The 16,621-nt window shown below is 47.0% G+C and overlaps 1 protein-coding gene across 1 annotated transcript in view; it reads right to left on the bottom strand.

Annotated features, from left to right (window-relative positions):
- Positions 1-15,063: 15,063 nt before the first annotated feature.
- EFL1 (elongation factor like GTPase 1) overlaps positions 15,064-16,621 on the bottom strand; it is a 112,839-nt gene continuing 111,281 nt past the window's right edge. The window contains exon 20 of the mRNA XM_055417902.2: positions 15,064-15,388. Within this exon, the coding sequence (XP_055273877.2) occupies positions 15,200-15,388 (189 nt within the window). The 3' untranslated portion in view covers positions 15,064-15,199. The remainder of the gene's footprint in view (positions 15,389-16,621) is intronic.

The following is a 16,621-nucleotide window of genomic DNA, read 5'->3' as shown; positions in this document are numbered from 1 at the left end:
TCATCACAGGGCACCAGGGTGAGCTCCCCGTGCTATACAGCAGCTTCCCACGCTAACTGCTTTATATGTGGTAAGGTATGTCTCAATGCTACTCTTTCCATTTGTCCCACCCTCCCCTTCCCCTGTCCCTGTGTCCACAAGTCTGTTTTCTACATCTTTCTATCCCTGCCCTGCAAACAGGTTAATTGGTACCATTTTTCTAGATTCCATATATTTGCAGTAATATACAATACAGGCTTTTCTCATTCTGACTTACTTCACTCTGCACGACAGTCTCTAGGTTCATCCACCTCAGTTCTGCCTCTGTCTTGGATTAACCCCCGCCTCCCCCACAAGATGATAAGTTCCCTGGGGGCAGGGATCATGTTTATTTTCACCCATCACTGTGTGCCCAGCACCCAATACAGACACTGGCAAATGACAGACCCTCAGTCAACCTTTGCTGAATGACTGGACACACAGTGGAATGAGTGAACATGTGGCAACAACTTCATTTCCACTTTTGGAAGAAGGAACGGAGGTCAGCAGGGAGCTATGTCTGCACAGAAGGTGGGGGAGACAGGTCAGAAGCAGGGCAGATCCTGCCCTCCTGGAAGAAGCAGACCCATTCCCACATCACACCAGCTTTTCCTTCACCCCCAGTCAGAGCAGCATTTTTTCTCTTCAGATGAAGAACCTGAAAATTTGCAGGGTCTTTTGGAGAAAGGAATGGCTACCCACTCCAGTATTCTTGCCTGGAGGATCCCCTGGACAGAGGAGCCTGGCGGGCTACAGTCCATGGTTACAAAGACTCAGACATGACTGAGAGATTAACACTTTCACTTTGGTTTTGCATTTACTTCTCATTATGAAAATTTTCAGCAGATAAGAAAAGTGAGAAGGACAGTATACTATCCATTGGAGAAGAAATATTTTAAAGTAAATTACGGGGACTTCCCTGGTGGTCCAGTGGTTAAGACTCCACTCTTCCGCTGCAGGAGCATGGGTTTGAAACTTGGTCGAGAAACTAAGATCCCACGTGCTGTGAGGTGCAGCTCCCTAAACAAGTTTATGACAGGACAACAGGAACAAAATGATATTTAGAAAAATAAAGCAAATTACAGTTATCGTGACAATTTTCTGTCAAGACTTCAGTTTTCATCTTTGCTTTATTTATGTAGCTTTGTGTCTGTTGTTAGGGGACTAATGGTTTATCTTCTTTGTGAATTGTACCTTTCATCTTTAAAAATATTCACCTTTGTTTCATTTAAAAATAAGTAAATAAATTTTAAAAGAGAGGGACACTTCCCTGCATAACCCAAATATGGATTGGGTTGATCCATAATAGGATGATCAAGAGTTTCTTACTATCATCTCACACTAGGGCCTTGTTCAGATTTCCCCCACTGGGCTCCAAAATGTCTTCTACACTTGGTTTTCCTAGAGCCAAATGAAGTTCTTGCCCAGAGCAGCATGTTTTGAAAACCATCTCGATTGTCTTAATTCAGACCATATGCTGACCAGCGTGGAACCAGATGTCTTCCATTTACACACCAGCATACTCGGTCCTTCGTGCTTCTCATCCATTCCTGGACAGCCTTGCAAGTCCAGGGAGGAATCGCCACAGAGCCCAGATCCCTGGGGGGAGAGACCCACAGCGCTCCCCCCAACCCCAGGAGAAGCATCATGCAAGTCAGAGGAGCAGAGAGATGAGCCAGATGGAAAGTATTTTCTTTTTCCAAACTTGCCAAACCCTCCCGGGAAATCTTGCCACCCCACCCCTTCTCAAGGAAGATGCTGCCCCCAGGCGAATCCTGGGGGGGCGGTGCTGAGGTCGCCTTTTGCAAAGTCACCCACTTAAGAGACAAGGCACTTTCTGTGGCTCCCGGCCCCAGAGAAGTCGGCCTGAGGTCGGCCAGAGGGGCTGTAGACGGGCGTGTCACCAGAATGCCTGGGAATTGAGCTAGGGGGTGGACCCAGGACTTGGCTGTGCCAGTGAGATTTTTTTTTTCCATCTTGATGGGATTTTGTGGTTTTCACATTGCCTTGGGATAAAGTAGGACCTGGGTTCATAGTCCCGTGAGGATGTGGCTGCTGAAGTGTCCTGCAGATGACTCTCCTAGGTCTCCAACTTACACCTTATTCCTTCGGGGCTTTGGGGGTAGAGCTTCCCCTGCCCCCTACCCTTGTGTGTGCCCTGTCACTCAGTCGTGTCCGACTCTTTGCAGCCCCATGGACTGTCGCTCGCCAGGCTCCTCTGTTCATGGGATTCTCCAGGCAAGAATACTGGAGTGGGTTGTCATGCTGTCCTCCAGAAGATCTTCCCTACCCGGGATCAAACCTGAGTTTCTTAGGTCTCCTGCATTGGCAGGCAGGTTCTTTACCACTAGCGCCACCTGGGAAGCCCAAAGCGTCTATACTCCAATAAAATTTAAAAAACAAACAAAAAAGGGTGGAAGAGACTCTTGGCTCACTGTCCCCTCCTGCCCCATCGGTGCAGACGCGTCTCTGAGGCAAGGCCTGTGCTGGGAGATGGAGGGTGTTCAGCAGAGGCCCGGCCTCTACCCATGAGAGGCCAGGAGCGTCTCCAGACATTGCCCAATGTCCTCTGGGGGCCTAAACCATCCTTGCTGGAAAATCGCTGGTTTAGGTCCTAAACAGAGACTTGTTTTAAAAGCCAGGAAAGTTCCAGAACTGTGCACACCAGGTCAACACAGGGAACTCCGGCGATGGGGGGAACTCCCGAGCATGGGGCCTGGCAAACCTGGGAGCGCTGATGTGTCCAGAAGGAAGCTTGTCTCCCTCCCGCTTCCCTCTACATCTGGCCTGGGCTGGTGAGAAGCGGGTAGATGGAGGGACTGGATGCAGCTGAGGTCTGACAGCCAGCTCAGGAGAAGAAGGGCGGGAATACAAGGATGAGGGGTCCGAGGGGAGCAGGGAAGAGACACAGGAGGTCCCGGGGAAGTGGGTCCTCTGGCAGCCCCTGCTGGGCAACCCTGGGAGAGGCGGGCTGAGGGCCATGTGAGCGCCTGGCAGGGGAGGAGCCCCTGGGATGGGGCCAAGGGGCCACGTGCAGTCCCGGCTCCCGCCATGGACTCTGAGGTAAAAGCTGGATTGTGCGACTCCGCTGGCCATTTCACCCCCCTCCCGTCCTCTGCAGGGGCTTGACGGCCTTGACCTGTCGGCACGTCAACCACATCCCCCTCCTCCTTCCACACAGGGCCTGTGGTGCTAGGCTCACCCGTAAGCATGTGGTTGCTCACTGTTACTTCTGCTGAGGCTCCTCCAGAGGAGGTCAGCGTCCTCAGGATCCAGGAGCCCCTTGGCTGCTGGCCCTCCTGCCTCTCCGAATCCCTTCTGCCGCCAAACCCGCCTACCCACCTCATGAGAGGTCCAGGCCTCTGCGTCTCAGGCTCCCAGGCCCCTTCGGGCTTCAGTCCGTCCTCTGACCATCTCCAAGCGGCCCAAACTCACCCGTCCTTGTGGCTCCTCGCCTGAGTCCCCGAGCCCGCCCTGCTCGGCTCGGCCATGTCCTCCGCCTGCCTCACCCGCCTGGGAACTTGCCGACTGACGCTGCTGTAAAGGTCGCCAAGCCCTTCAGGTCACCAAGCTCTCTGAGCAGCTGCCAGTCTACCACAAGCCTCTCTTCCGTGTTCCACGACCCCATCCTCACTGCTGCTCTCTTCCTCTTTCACTGAAGAGCAAGACCAGATGAAGTAAAGGCCACCAGGGGACTTGCTCTGTTTCAAATATGACCTTCTCTCCATAATCACAGTTGCCGCCCAGGTCAGACCACTGTCACCTTCTGCCCAAAGCACCACAGTCCTTCCCATCTGACTTCCACAGAGCTGCCAGAGTGACCACTTGTAACAAAAAAATGTAAGTCAGCTCATGTCACCCCATCTAGAATCCTCCAAGATTTTGATTGCCCCTAGGGAAAAGATGGGAGAAGGCAATGGCAAGCCACTCCAGTACTCTTGCCTAGAAAATCCCATGGATGGAGGAGCCTGGTGGGCTGCAGTCCGGGGTCGCTAAGGGTCGAACACGACTGAGCGACTTCACTTTCACTTTTCACTTTCACATATTGGAGAAGGAAATGGCAACCCACTCCAGTGTTCTTGCCTGGAGAATCCCAGGGACGGCGGAGCCTGGTGGGCTTCCGTCTATGGGGTCACACAGAGTCGGACACGACTGAAGTGACTTAGCAGCAGTAGCAGCAGGGAAAAGATGAAATTCCTCAAATGGCCTTTTGGGTCTGGCATCACTTCCCTCCAAGCTCTCTCTGCTCTGGCTGTGCTGCTTCGTCTAAAGTCTTCAGACCTACAAATATTCCCCCTGCCACAGGGCCTTCGAACACTGTTGGGTCTGGAACATGATATCCTCACCCATCCTGGCCTTGTGGTTGTCGTTCAGTTGCTCAGTCCTGTCTGACTCTTTGTGACCCCATGGACTGCAGCCCGCCAGTTTCCTCTACCCTTCACCATCTCCTGGAGTCTGCTCAAACTCATGTCCACTGAATCAGTGATGCCATCCAACCATCTCATCCTCTGTTGCCCTCATCTCCTCCTGCCCTCAACCTTTCCCAGCATCAGGGACTGTTCCAATGAGTTGGCTTGCCACATCAGGTGGCCAAAGAACTGGAGCTTCAGCTTCAGCATCAGTCCTTCCAAGGAATATTCAGGGTTGATTTCCTTTAGGATGGACTGGTTTGATTTCCTTGCTGTCCAAGGGACTCTCAAGAGTCTTCTCCTCGAAAGCATCAATTCTTTGGTGGTCAGTCTTCTTTATGGTCCAACTCTCACATCCATACATGACTACTGGAAAAATCATAGTTTTGACTCTACGGACCTTTGTCAGCAAAGTGACATCTCTGTTTTTAATAACTTTCCTTCCAAGGAGCAAGAGTCTTAATCTCATGGCCAAGATGTGCTCCAAGGTCACTTTCTCAATAGAAGCTTTTTTTTTGGTCCCCCAGGAAGTCAGGTTGCATTAGCTTACATCCCTTCCTTCCAAGACACTTACCCTAGAGAACTGAAATGTCATCTCCCCCAACTAGGACCACCAATATGTCCAGAATGCCTGGCTCAGCCTTTGGCATGCAGTTGGGACTCAGCAAATGTTGCTTGTTGGACGAATCTCACCTCCAGTCCTTCACTCTCAGTGGACCGTGTCCTGATCTCTCTTTCCTCCCTCTCTACCCACACCCCACATCAGAGAGTCTACTAGTGGTGAACTCTTAACCGCCGTTCCCTTCACCCCACGCCCAGCCATGCTCGCACGTCAGAAGTGGGCATTTGTGCCTCCACAGCCACTCTGAACCGACCACAAGAACACAGGGGGTGGATTCCACAGCTGTTATCGAAAGACTTTCAGAACGGCTTGAGTCTTTCCGCTGAACACTAGACTGGGTGAAATTCTTGGAAACAACGTGCTTCTTACGAAAGAGATGAAGTTGAATGTTTCTCAGCAGCTTCTTCCTGGTCTGCCAGACTGCGCCTTGCTAGCTGTGTGCTTTCTGGCATTTTCTGGCTCTCATTTCCATCAGGGAAACCATGTGCCAACGCCCCGGGGGGCCGTGTTGAGAGCCAAGGCCCAGGAACTGGAAGGGCTGAGTCTGAGGCTCTGTTGCAACCACTTATTAGCTGTGTGACCTTTTGGGATTTATCCAACTTCAAGGCACTTTAGATCAACATCTGTCAATGGGGGAAATAACTAACATGTACCTGAGTCAGTTGGGAGGCAGGGTTTGGGAATATGAGGTCTGCATTCCTTTTTAAAATTTTATATATTTTTTCTTTGGCTGCACCAGGTGTTAGTTGCAGCAGATTGGATCTTTAATTGCAGCATCTGGGGTCTTTTTTAGTTGGGGGAGAGGAATATAGCTCCCTGACCAAGGATCGAACACTGGGCCCTTTGCACTGGGAGCTCGGAGGCTCAGCCACTGGACCACCAGGGAAATCCCAAGGGCATCTGCCAAGACCTTAATTTTTGTATGTAAATAATGCTAACACCCAGAGGGAGGGTGATGAAAGTTCACTCCATTTAATGAAAGAATTAGTGATCACTGTGTGTGCGAGTTTTCCCAGAGCCCATAAGATTTGGAAAATATACCATTTATGGCAAAGCAGAGCTTCTTCAGACCACTATCACTGGAAAGCAGATGCAATTCCACCCCTCTGGCTCTCACCCACCTGCCATTATATGACCTGTAGCTCTTAAAAAGGAGGCCCCTAGTTTTTTCTTGAAGTTCCCTGAGAGTGTCTCTGAGGTGGGCCCTTGAGCTGTGAAGACAGAGCTGTGCTCCCTCGAGCCCTCTGGGTGTTGAGACTAAGCTGTGTCATGGGCGTTAGTGGGAGAGGTGTCTTTGCTCTCTCCTCAGCTGCCCTTTGGGCCAGGTGGAAGGAAATTGTGCAGTCTTATCTCTCTGGGGGCTCAGAGATTTAGCAAAGCAGCTTTTCCAGTGTTTACCCAAAGCCTGCTGTGGGTTCAGGGGGACAAATCTGAAATGCAGATCCTCGGTGAATTCACAGTTGCTTCTGTCTTCTTTCCTTGCCATTGTCAAGGGCATATGTGCTAAGCTGCTTCAGTTGTGTCTGACTCTTTGAGAGCCTATGAACTGTAGCCCACCAGGCTCCTCTGTCCATGGGATTCTCCAGTCAAGAATACTGGAGTGGGATGCCATTCCCTTCTCCAGGGGATCTTCCATACGCAGGGATCGAACCTGGCTCTCTCATATTGGCAGGCGGATTCTTTACTGTCTGAGCTTTACTTTACGCAGATAGCCATCTGCGTGCATCCCAAGCTACAGCTCGGGAGTACCTGTCTGGTCCTTTGGAGAACAAGGTGCCAAGGAGCCCGTTCACTCAAAACTCCATAAACCCCAGGACACCAGCTTCTGCTGCTGCTGAGTCGCTTCAGTCATGTCCGACTCTGTGCGACCCCATAGACGGCAGCCCATCAGGCTCTGCCATCCCTGGGATTCTCCAGGCAAGAATACTGGAGCGGGTTGCCATTTCCTTCTCCAATGTATGAAAGTGAAAAGTGAAAGGGAAGTTGCTCACTCGTGTCCGACTCTTTGCGACCCCATGGAGTGCAGTCCACCAGGCTCCTCCGTCCATGGGATTTTCCAGGCAAGAGTACTGGGGTGGGGTGCCATTGCCTTCTCCGCCAGGACACCAGGGCCCATCTCTTTGAGGCCTTTCGTATACAACACCACCAAAAGGAAGAGGGCACTCAGCACAGTAATCCGTCCCGCCTGGATGAAGGCAGCACATCACTTAAGAAATATTAACCTTTCCTAAATCATAATTGAAAAAGACAACATGCACCCCAATGTTCATCACAGCACTATTTACAATAGCTAGGTCATGGGAGCAACCTAGATGTCCATCACAGGATGAATGGATAAGGAAGTTGTGACACAGATACACAATAGAATACTGGCGGTGGTTGGTGGTTTAGTCGCTAAGTCGAGTCTGACTCTTGCGACCCCATGGACTGTCACTCAGCCATAAAAAGGAACGCATTTGACTCAGTTCTAATAAGGTGGATGAACCTAGAGCCTATTATGCAAAGTGAAGTGAGTCAGAAAAACAAATGTCATAGATTAACGCATATATGGGCCACAGTCCATGGGGTTGCAAAGAGTTGGACATGACTTATCGACTAAGCACAGCACAGCAACGCATGGATATGGAATCTGGAAAGATGGTACTGATGAACCTACTTGCTGGGCAGACAGAGAACAGACACAGAGGGGAAGAAGAGGGTGGGATGAGTTGAGAGAGTAGCGCTGAAACACACACATGGCTCTGTAAACTAGAAAGCCAGCGGAAACTGCTGTGTGAAGCAGGGCGCTCAGAGCCGGTGCTCTGAGACAGTTTAGAAAGGTGGGATGAGGGCAGTGGTGGGAGGGAGGTTCACGTGGGAGGGGACATGCGTATACCTATGGTGATGCATGTTGCTGTATGGCAGAAACCGACACAATATTGTAAAGCAGACATCCTCCAGTTAGAGACATTTTTTTTTTAAAAGAGAAATATTAACCTTTCCAGGGGAGAGAGTTATCACTGCAAGAGAGAAGCCTGGGCAAAGTCTCAGATTTGAGGGTATTTTTGCCTTCTTTGGAGAAATATTTGACCAGGAAGCACCACTTTTTCTATATCAAATTCCATCTCAAAGGCTAAATTCTATTTATTCCGAAGGGTTGAGGTGTGGTGGTGGTGATGGTAGCAATTTTAAAATGTTTCAAAGCCTCTGACAACAGCCAAATGAATTCACTTCTCATTGACATTCTCAAAAGTGCAGTTGTTTTAATAAAGGAAAATATATTTGGAAAGGATAGGCTGTAAAATTAAAACTGTGTACTTCCAATGATCTCATGTGCTTTGCTGGACAGAAAAATTCCCAAGCTCAGATTTTTCTAGCCGCTCTTAAAAAGAAAGATAAAAGAAGGGGAGTAAACATTCATAACTAGACATCTCATAAGGTCACTTCTTTTTTTCTTTTTTGAATTAGGGCACATAAAAAAAGAAACATCTAAATCTGATGTTCAAACAACCTTTCAGTTTGATCCATTCTCCTCGCCTTAAGAGTACATTTTATAAGTGCCCCAAATCTTTGAGCCTGTTCCTCCCTTTCTCTGCTCCTACCAGGTTTGAAAGGCAAATAACTTCTTCCTCCATCAATGTTCTGTCCAGAATGAACACCATATGGATGCTCTTTTTCAAACTGAATTATTTTTGGTTAGTTCTCTCCTTTGACCTTTAGCCTCCCAATCCTAAAATAACAGTGTACACATTTGAAAAGACTTAAGAGTTTCCATATCTACCATGGGGTGGAAGAAAGTTAATTATCCAAATGAGGCCTTGTAAATGTTACTTAAAATTAGACCTAAGAGGTATAGCATGCATTTTTGCTTGCAAATCAGGAAGCAGTTAAGAAAATTTTCAAAAAGTGCAAAGTATAGCTTTATTTCCTTTATTATTACTTTTTAATTTATTTAACTGTGCTGGGTTTTAGATGCAGCACAGGGGATTTTTAGTTGAGGCGTGTGGGATCTAGGTCCCTGACGAGGGATCAAACTGGGCCCCCTGCACTGAGAGGGCAGAACAACTGGACCACCAGGGAAGCCCCGAAAGTATAATTTTAAATAAATGGTAATTAAAATCTCTATGGCAGTTGCTTTCAAACTTAAGTATGCATCGGAATCCCTTGGAGGCCTTGTTAAAAAAAGAATACTGAGTTCACCTCAGTTTGATAGAGGAAGTCTTAGATGGGACTTTGCATGTCCCACAATCTATGACAAACCTAGACAGCATATTAAAAAGCAGACATCACTTTGCTGACAAAGGTCCATAGTCAAAGCTGTGGTTTTTCCACTAGTCATGTACGGATATGAGAGTTGGATCATAAGGAAGGCTGAGTGCCGAAGAATTGATGCTTTCAACTTGTGATGTTGGAGAAGACTCTTGAGAGTCCCTTGGACTGCAAGGAGATCAAACCAATCAATCCTAAAGGCAATCAACCCTGAATATTCATTGGGAGCACTGATGCTGAAGCTGAAGCTCCAGTCCTTTAGCCACCTGATGCAAACAGCTGACTCACTGGAAAAGACCCTGATGCTGGGAAAGATTGAGGGCAGGAGGGGAAGTGAGCAACATAGGATGAGATGGTTGGATGGGATAACCAATTCAATGGACATGAGTTTGTGTAAACTCCAGGAGATGGTGAAGGACAGGGACTGTCTTCAGTCATCCTCAGGACTCAAGATCAAGTCTCTGGCTCTCCAGCCCTGGGCCAGGACTGGCCAGGTTGGGAGGGTCTTGGTCCCTTCACTTCTGCCCTTGCAGGGAGCCCTTCTGTATGTCCTGCCCCCTTCCTTTCTTGGAGTGCATGGCATGTGACTCTCTCGTGAACTGCAGGGCTCACAGGCCACAGGCTGAGAAGCCTCCCCACGGCTCATCCCTGAATTGAGAGAAGATGCTGTCTGTGCCACAGGCTCTGTCTGTGGAAGAGGACCAAAAGAAAGTCTTCTCAACTTCCATGGTCCAGTTTGTGTGTTTAGGTTGACATTCGTAATCCTGTTTTTAGAATCTGATCTAAATGCTTGGCTTTTATTATTAATTTTATATATTTTTCCCCTAGTTTCCGAAGTCTCAGTGCTTTTTGCCTTAAAAAGAAAGGATTACTTGGATTGCTTCACGAGGACACACCTTCTTATTCTTGGATTTGTCTGTTCAGCTGGAGGGCTCTGGGCCTTACTTGTAAGACAGGTTCAGTCGCTCAGTCGTGTGACTCTTTGAGATCACATGGACTGCAGCACACCAGGTTTCCCTGTCCTTCACCATTTCCCGGAGTTTGCTCAACCTCATGTCCATTGAGTCAGTGATGTCATCCAACCATCTCGAGGGAAGGAATCTTACCCAGTTTTAAGGGCATGGGTTAACCTAATACCTGAAATCAATTATTTCTCTAAACTCACTGGCCATAAATCTGAGCAAGATAGGTAATGATTTTGAATCTTGGACACTGGCAGGTTTACCTAAGTTTGAGGCACAGGATAAAAATATCATCAATATGAAGACGTTCCTCTTGTCCTCTGTCATAGTGAAGATCAGGCTTCTGTGGATAAGTACTCTGACCCTGACACAAATCAGGCCACAGTCCCTGGAATCCTTTTGTGATGTACTCAAAGCAGGGCTTAACAAGAGGTGCAGCTGAATGAGATACGGGACCATGGGCCATGCAACATCTTCCAGGTCCTCTTCTCATACAGCACATGTGAGGATCCAGTGAGGATCTCTCTCCCTCTGTCCCCTTGCCCCTCAACACACACCCCCATACACCCGGGGTCATAACAGGAGATGGATATTTCTACTCAAGCCAAGTAGTACTAGTGGTAAAGAATCTATCTGCCAATGCAGGAGACCTGGGCTGGATTCCTGGGTCAGGAAGATCCCCTGGAGAAGGAAATGGCAACCCACTCCCGTGTTCCTGCCTGGAGAATCCCATGGACAGAGGAGCCTGCAGGCTACAGTCCATGGGGTTGCAAAAAGTAGGACATGATGGAGTGACTGAGCACGCTGAAAAGTCTCACCCACCCAGACCCGCCGCCCCTCGCCCACCTGTGCCCTGGGGTTGTCTTAGAAAAGTCACGGGATTGATGTTACCTATGTCTGTCCTCTGAGATCTCAGCACCTCAATGCCAAGGATCCTCCAGGAGTGAGGGTCTTGGTTTTGTAGCACCCTCACTGCCCCCCTGTCTAAAATAACTGCCAGAGACCAAGCCCAATGTAAGAATAGAAACACCGCCATCTCACTTTGGGACAGGTTAAATACTTGGTTCAGGCTTCCCAGGTGGCCCAGTGGTAAAGAATCCACTGGCCAATGCAGGGGACACAGGTTCATTCCAAGTCAGGAAGATCTCCTGGAGGAGGAAATGGCAACCCAGTCCAGTATTCTTGCCTGGGAAATCCCATGGACAAAGGAGCCTGGCAGGCTATAGTCCATGGGGTATCACAAAAGTTGTCTGGGACTGAGCGTCACAGCTTCTTGGTTCACTTTCACTGCATTTCATACGTGCAGGTAGGGTCTGAGTGTGGCCCAGGGACATGAAGTAGACACACACCTCCCTGAGCTGTCACACGTGATGGGGCATCCCTGGCTGGGGCCCCTTCGCCAGTTACACAACATGGCAGATGACTCACGTGGCAGATTAGCTGCACCCTGTGGCCTGCCTGTCTGCAGTCACCTCACTGCTCGTTGCTACCTCCCCAAACATGGAGAGGGAAGAGTGGCCATCTATCAGGCTGACGTCCTCCCCCCTCACCAGCCCATCTGGCAGGGCCGGCAGAACGCAGTGAGCGCTCCAGCTCTCTCGGGGCTGTGCCTCTTTTCTATTAAACGCAGAGTTTGCTGATAAAGTGGAGAGTCTAAGAATACTTTATATGGTACATCTGGGAGTCTGAATGATGTTATTCACAAATGCTATAAATCGATGTGTTAGCTCTTTCTGTGTCACCCAAGTTTTTAGATAAACCAGTATGTGGTGGAACTCTCCTCAATTAATTCAGATTATTGGTATCTGTTCAACTTGGACAGACAGTGAACTATCTAGCTACACTTTCCCCAAAGGCAGGGTCAATCAGACTTGACCAGATTTGCCAGGGCTCCAATGTTAAGAGTGACCTAGTGTATTAAAACAAAACAAAAAAATAAAAAAAAACCCTAAACAAACAAAAAAACCATTAAAAGCATTTCAAGTCTGGTCTTATAATTTTATGCATTTTGTTAAAAAAGCACAAATGCAAAGAAATGAACAGAGGAAAATTTATGCGTCGAACCTGGACTGGTCACTTATGATAATATACATGCTACAATTCCATTCTCTCCAATCATTCCACCTGCACCCTCTCCCACAGAGTCCCAAAGACTGTTCTAAATGCCTATGTTTCTTTTGCAGTCTCTTATACAGGGTTCAGGTTACCATTTTTCTAAATTCCATATATATGCGTTAATATACGGTATTGATGTTCTTCTTTCTGGCTTACTTCACTCTGTATAATTGGCTCCAATTTCATCCACCTCATTAAAACTGATTCAAATGCATTCTTTTTGATGGCTGAGAAATACTCCATTGTGTATATGTACCAAAGCTTTCTTATCCATTCATCTGCAGATGGACATCTAGGTTGCTTCCATGTCCTGGCTATTATAAACAGTGCTGCAATGAACATTGGAGTACATGTGTCTCTTTCAATTCTGGTTTCCTCGGTGTGTATGCCCAGGAGTGCGATCGCTGGATCATATGGTAGTTCTATTTCCAGTTTTCTGAGGAATCTCCACACTGTTCTCCATAGTGGCTGTACTAGTTTGCATTCCCACCAACAGTGTAAGAGGGTTCCCTTCTCTCCACACCCTCTCCAGCACTTATTGCGTGTAGACTTCTGGATAGCAGCCATTCTGACTGGTGTGAAATGGTATCTCAATGTGGTTTTGATTTGTATTTCTCTGATGATGAGGGATGTTGAGCATTTTTTCATGTGTTTATTAGCCATTTTTATGTCTTCTTTGGAGAAATGTCTGTTTAGTTCTTTGGCCCATTTTTTGATTGGGTCACTTAGTTTTCTGGAATTAAGCTGCAGGAGCTGCTTGTATAATTTGGAGATTAATCCTTTATCAGTTGCTTCATTTGCTATTATTGTCTCCCATTCTGAAGGTTGTCTTCTCACCTTGCTTAGAGTTTCCTTTGCTGTGCAGAAGCTTTTGATTTTTTAATAAAATTCTTTTTAAAAAAAAAAAATTTTATGCATTTTGAAAAAGAATCCTTCTTTTAAGTGGCTATAAAAGGTATTAGGGCAACATCAAAAATTACAAAATCTATTTTTGACTGGATTCATTTGTCCCTTATATGGGCATCTCCCTGAATGAGGAAACTGAGGAGATTCAGGGAAGACATTTACAATAAAGGCAATAATCTCATCATATAATACCCTTCAGTAAGGCTAAGAGGGAACAGCTAAGAGAATTACAGAAATTTACTTTTTTTTTTTTTAAAGAAAAAAGTATCAGTAAAGTCACTCAGTTGTGTCCGACTCTTTGTGACACCATGGACTGCAGCATGCCAGGACTCCCTGTCCATCACCAACTCCCAGAGTTTACGCAAACTCATGTCCATCCAGTCAGTGATGCCATCTAAACATCTCATCCTGTTGTCCCCTTCTCCTCTTGCCTTCAATATTTCCAGCATCAGGGTCTTTTCCAAAGAGTAGATCTTTCCATCAGGTGGCCCAGTATTGAAGTTTCAGCTTCAGCATCAGTCTTCCAGTGAATATTCAAGACTGATTTCCTTTAGGATGGATTGGTTGGACCTCCTTGCAGTCCAAGGGACTCTCAAGAGTCTTCTCCAACACCACAGTTTAAAAGCATCAATTCTTCGCTGCTAAGCTTTTATAGTCCAACTCTCATATCCATACGTGACTACTGGAAAAACCATAGCTTTGACTAGATGGACCTTTGTTGGCAAAGTAATGTTTCTGGTTTTTAATATGCTGTCTAGGTTGGTCACAACTTTTCTTCCAAGGAGCAAGTGTCTTAATTTTATGGCTGCAGTCACCATCTGCAGTGATTTTGGAGCCCCCCAAAATAAAGTCTGACACTGTTTCCATTGCTTCCCCATCTATTTGTCATAAAGTGATGGGACCAGATGCCATGATCTTAGTTCTCTGAATGTTGAGTTTTAAGCCAACTGTTTCACTCTCCTCTTTCACTTTCATCAAGAGGCTCTTTAGTTCTTTGCTTTCTGCCATAAGGGTGGTGTCATCTGCATATCTGAGGTTATTGCTATTTCTCCTGGAAATAATGATTCCAGCTTGTGCTTCATCCAGCCCAGTGTTTCTCATGATGTACTCTGAATATAAGTTAAATAAGCAGGGTGACAATATACAGCCTTGACATACTCCTTTCCCGATTTGGAACGAGTCTGTTAATTTAATTAACATTTATTTAAATATGAGTGATGCAATATATGAAGGAATTGTGAAAACAGAAGGTTTAAAGGCCAACAAGTGAACATTCCATTGTTTTGATGGACAAATAAACCTTAAGATGAATCAGCTGTAAAAGTGACTTGGTTTAACTAAAGGTAACTGGTCTTGCAAGTTTGTGGTCTCTTCAAAGGATGTTAAATGATGTGAACCAAAGATTACATATAAAATATGTTTCAGTGGAGGATGTAGTTGGAAGTGTGATGCTGACAACAGACAGAGGTGGGTTGTTCAGTATAGAGGATGCAGCCCCCACAGCAGGGTCTGCACACCCTGCCCTCAGCATTGCGCAGACTGCCCTCATCACAGCCTGAGTTTTACTGCCAGGGGCAGTTACACACAGGGTAGGGAGAAGCAGGGCATGGCAACCCACTCCAGGGTTCTTGCCCGGAGAATCTCATGGACAGAGGAGCCTGGCAGGCTATGGTCCATTGGGGTCGCAGAGTCAGACATTACTGAAGCACATGCAAAGGGAGAAGGTAACAGCTTCTTGCTTTGGAGCAGAATCAATTACAAAAAAATTCTGGAATGGCCTATGTAAAATATTATATGGATCAACTTTATTGAAAGTGAATGCACAGAGATGATGCAGCATAAAGAAACCTTCCCAGTATCAAAGCCCGGGTGACCTTTCCTCATTTATTACAAAGGGAAGGATCAGCTAGCAGGGGCGGTTACTTATTCTTGCTGAGGGTTCTCTGCTTTTCTGCATGCTCCACAATCTTCTCTTCCACATAGAGACCCTTCCGCTTCCGCACTGCATTCATGTACTTCCGGGCCTGGTTCTCGGAATCGGCCTTTTCCCCGAAGTGCAGGTACTCCTCCTCGGTGGTTGGTACCCAGAAGGGGTCGCTGGGGATGATCTTGTAAAGGAAGGTGACAGAACGTGCTAGATTAGACAACTATACTTTCATTCCCAATGCCGATTCATACAGTCTTAGCTTAAGAAACCAACACGAAGCAATGAAGAAGTAAGCTTGCTAGAAATGGTAATAACCATGAACAAATGGAGGCAGATTCAATGAAACCTGTAACATACATGTTAGTCTTTACTCTGAGAGCCTTTATAGAACACTAAGGAAGTAAGAAAACTATTACTTCTGAATAATATAGTAGGAAAGACTCTTCCCTACACTACAGTACCCCTGGGTAGAGGCATTACTTCATTGATTTCACCTTTGTCCTCAGCACAGATCAACACATGGGTCTGTTCTCGATTCTTCTGAGTTTTTGCTCCAAAGTTCAGCGCAGTATCAGGAGGTCAGTATTGCCAACACACTGACCACATTCTACACAATCGGCTTTACCAGTAAGGACAGTGAGATTCTGCCTTTCCTATTCCTTGTTCTTTTTGGTTTTTTTATTTTCCAATTGGGCAGAAAGAGGTGGTATGTCTCAAGTGGTCTCAAATCCCAATACTCTTTGGTTTAAGATACAGAAATGAAAGAAGAATTTATTATATAATAGTCACTCTTCAATACCAGAGTAGGAAATTTCTGTGGACCAGGAAGGGAGAGAAAAGAGCCCACAGTAATAAATGGAGGTACAAGCCCCATCCACTTCCCACAGGGAGCCAAGGCAGGAGTGGTCATGAGGGCCAGACTCTTCCTGCCCACTGAGGATGGACAGGCCCAAAGCCACATACCCAGGCATGTGGGGTCCAGAACCACCCAGTCTTCTTGGGAGGTGGAGTAACTGTGTCTGTCTGGGGCTGTGGCTAGAAGTGACTAGTAGGTCACGAGAGAAAAGCCATCACTTTCTGGAGACGAGGCTCAGCCCGTGCAGAGTCTTCGGTCCTGCACCATCCCCACTGGGGAAGGCACTGACCTGAGCCTCGGCCCTCAGGAAGGCAGAGGAGGAGAGAAGTCCCACTGCAAGTGACCCTGCCAATGAGGACAAGAGGAAATCCAGCACCATGAAAGACAGGTGCCAGACTCAACAAAAGAACAGTCAGATAGAGAGATAACAACGCAATCTGAAGACCAAGTTCTAGAGAGTTCATATAAAAATCCTCCAAGAAATAAAGGAGATGGGGATGGGGAACAGCAGAGATAAACAGTAGGCATAAAACAGTAAAAAAGAACTAGACCACACGT

Source organism: Moschus berezovskii, chromosome 21 (assembly GCF_049115385.1).
Source record: "Moschus berezovskii isolate FMDL1 chromosome 21, NW_MosBer_1.0, whole genome shotgun sequence".
NCBI lineage: Eukaryota > Metazoa > Chordata > Mammalia > Artiodactyla > Moschidae > Moschus > Moschus berezovskii.
This window is presented reverse-complemented; position numbering and strand designations above follow the sequence as displayed.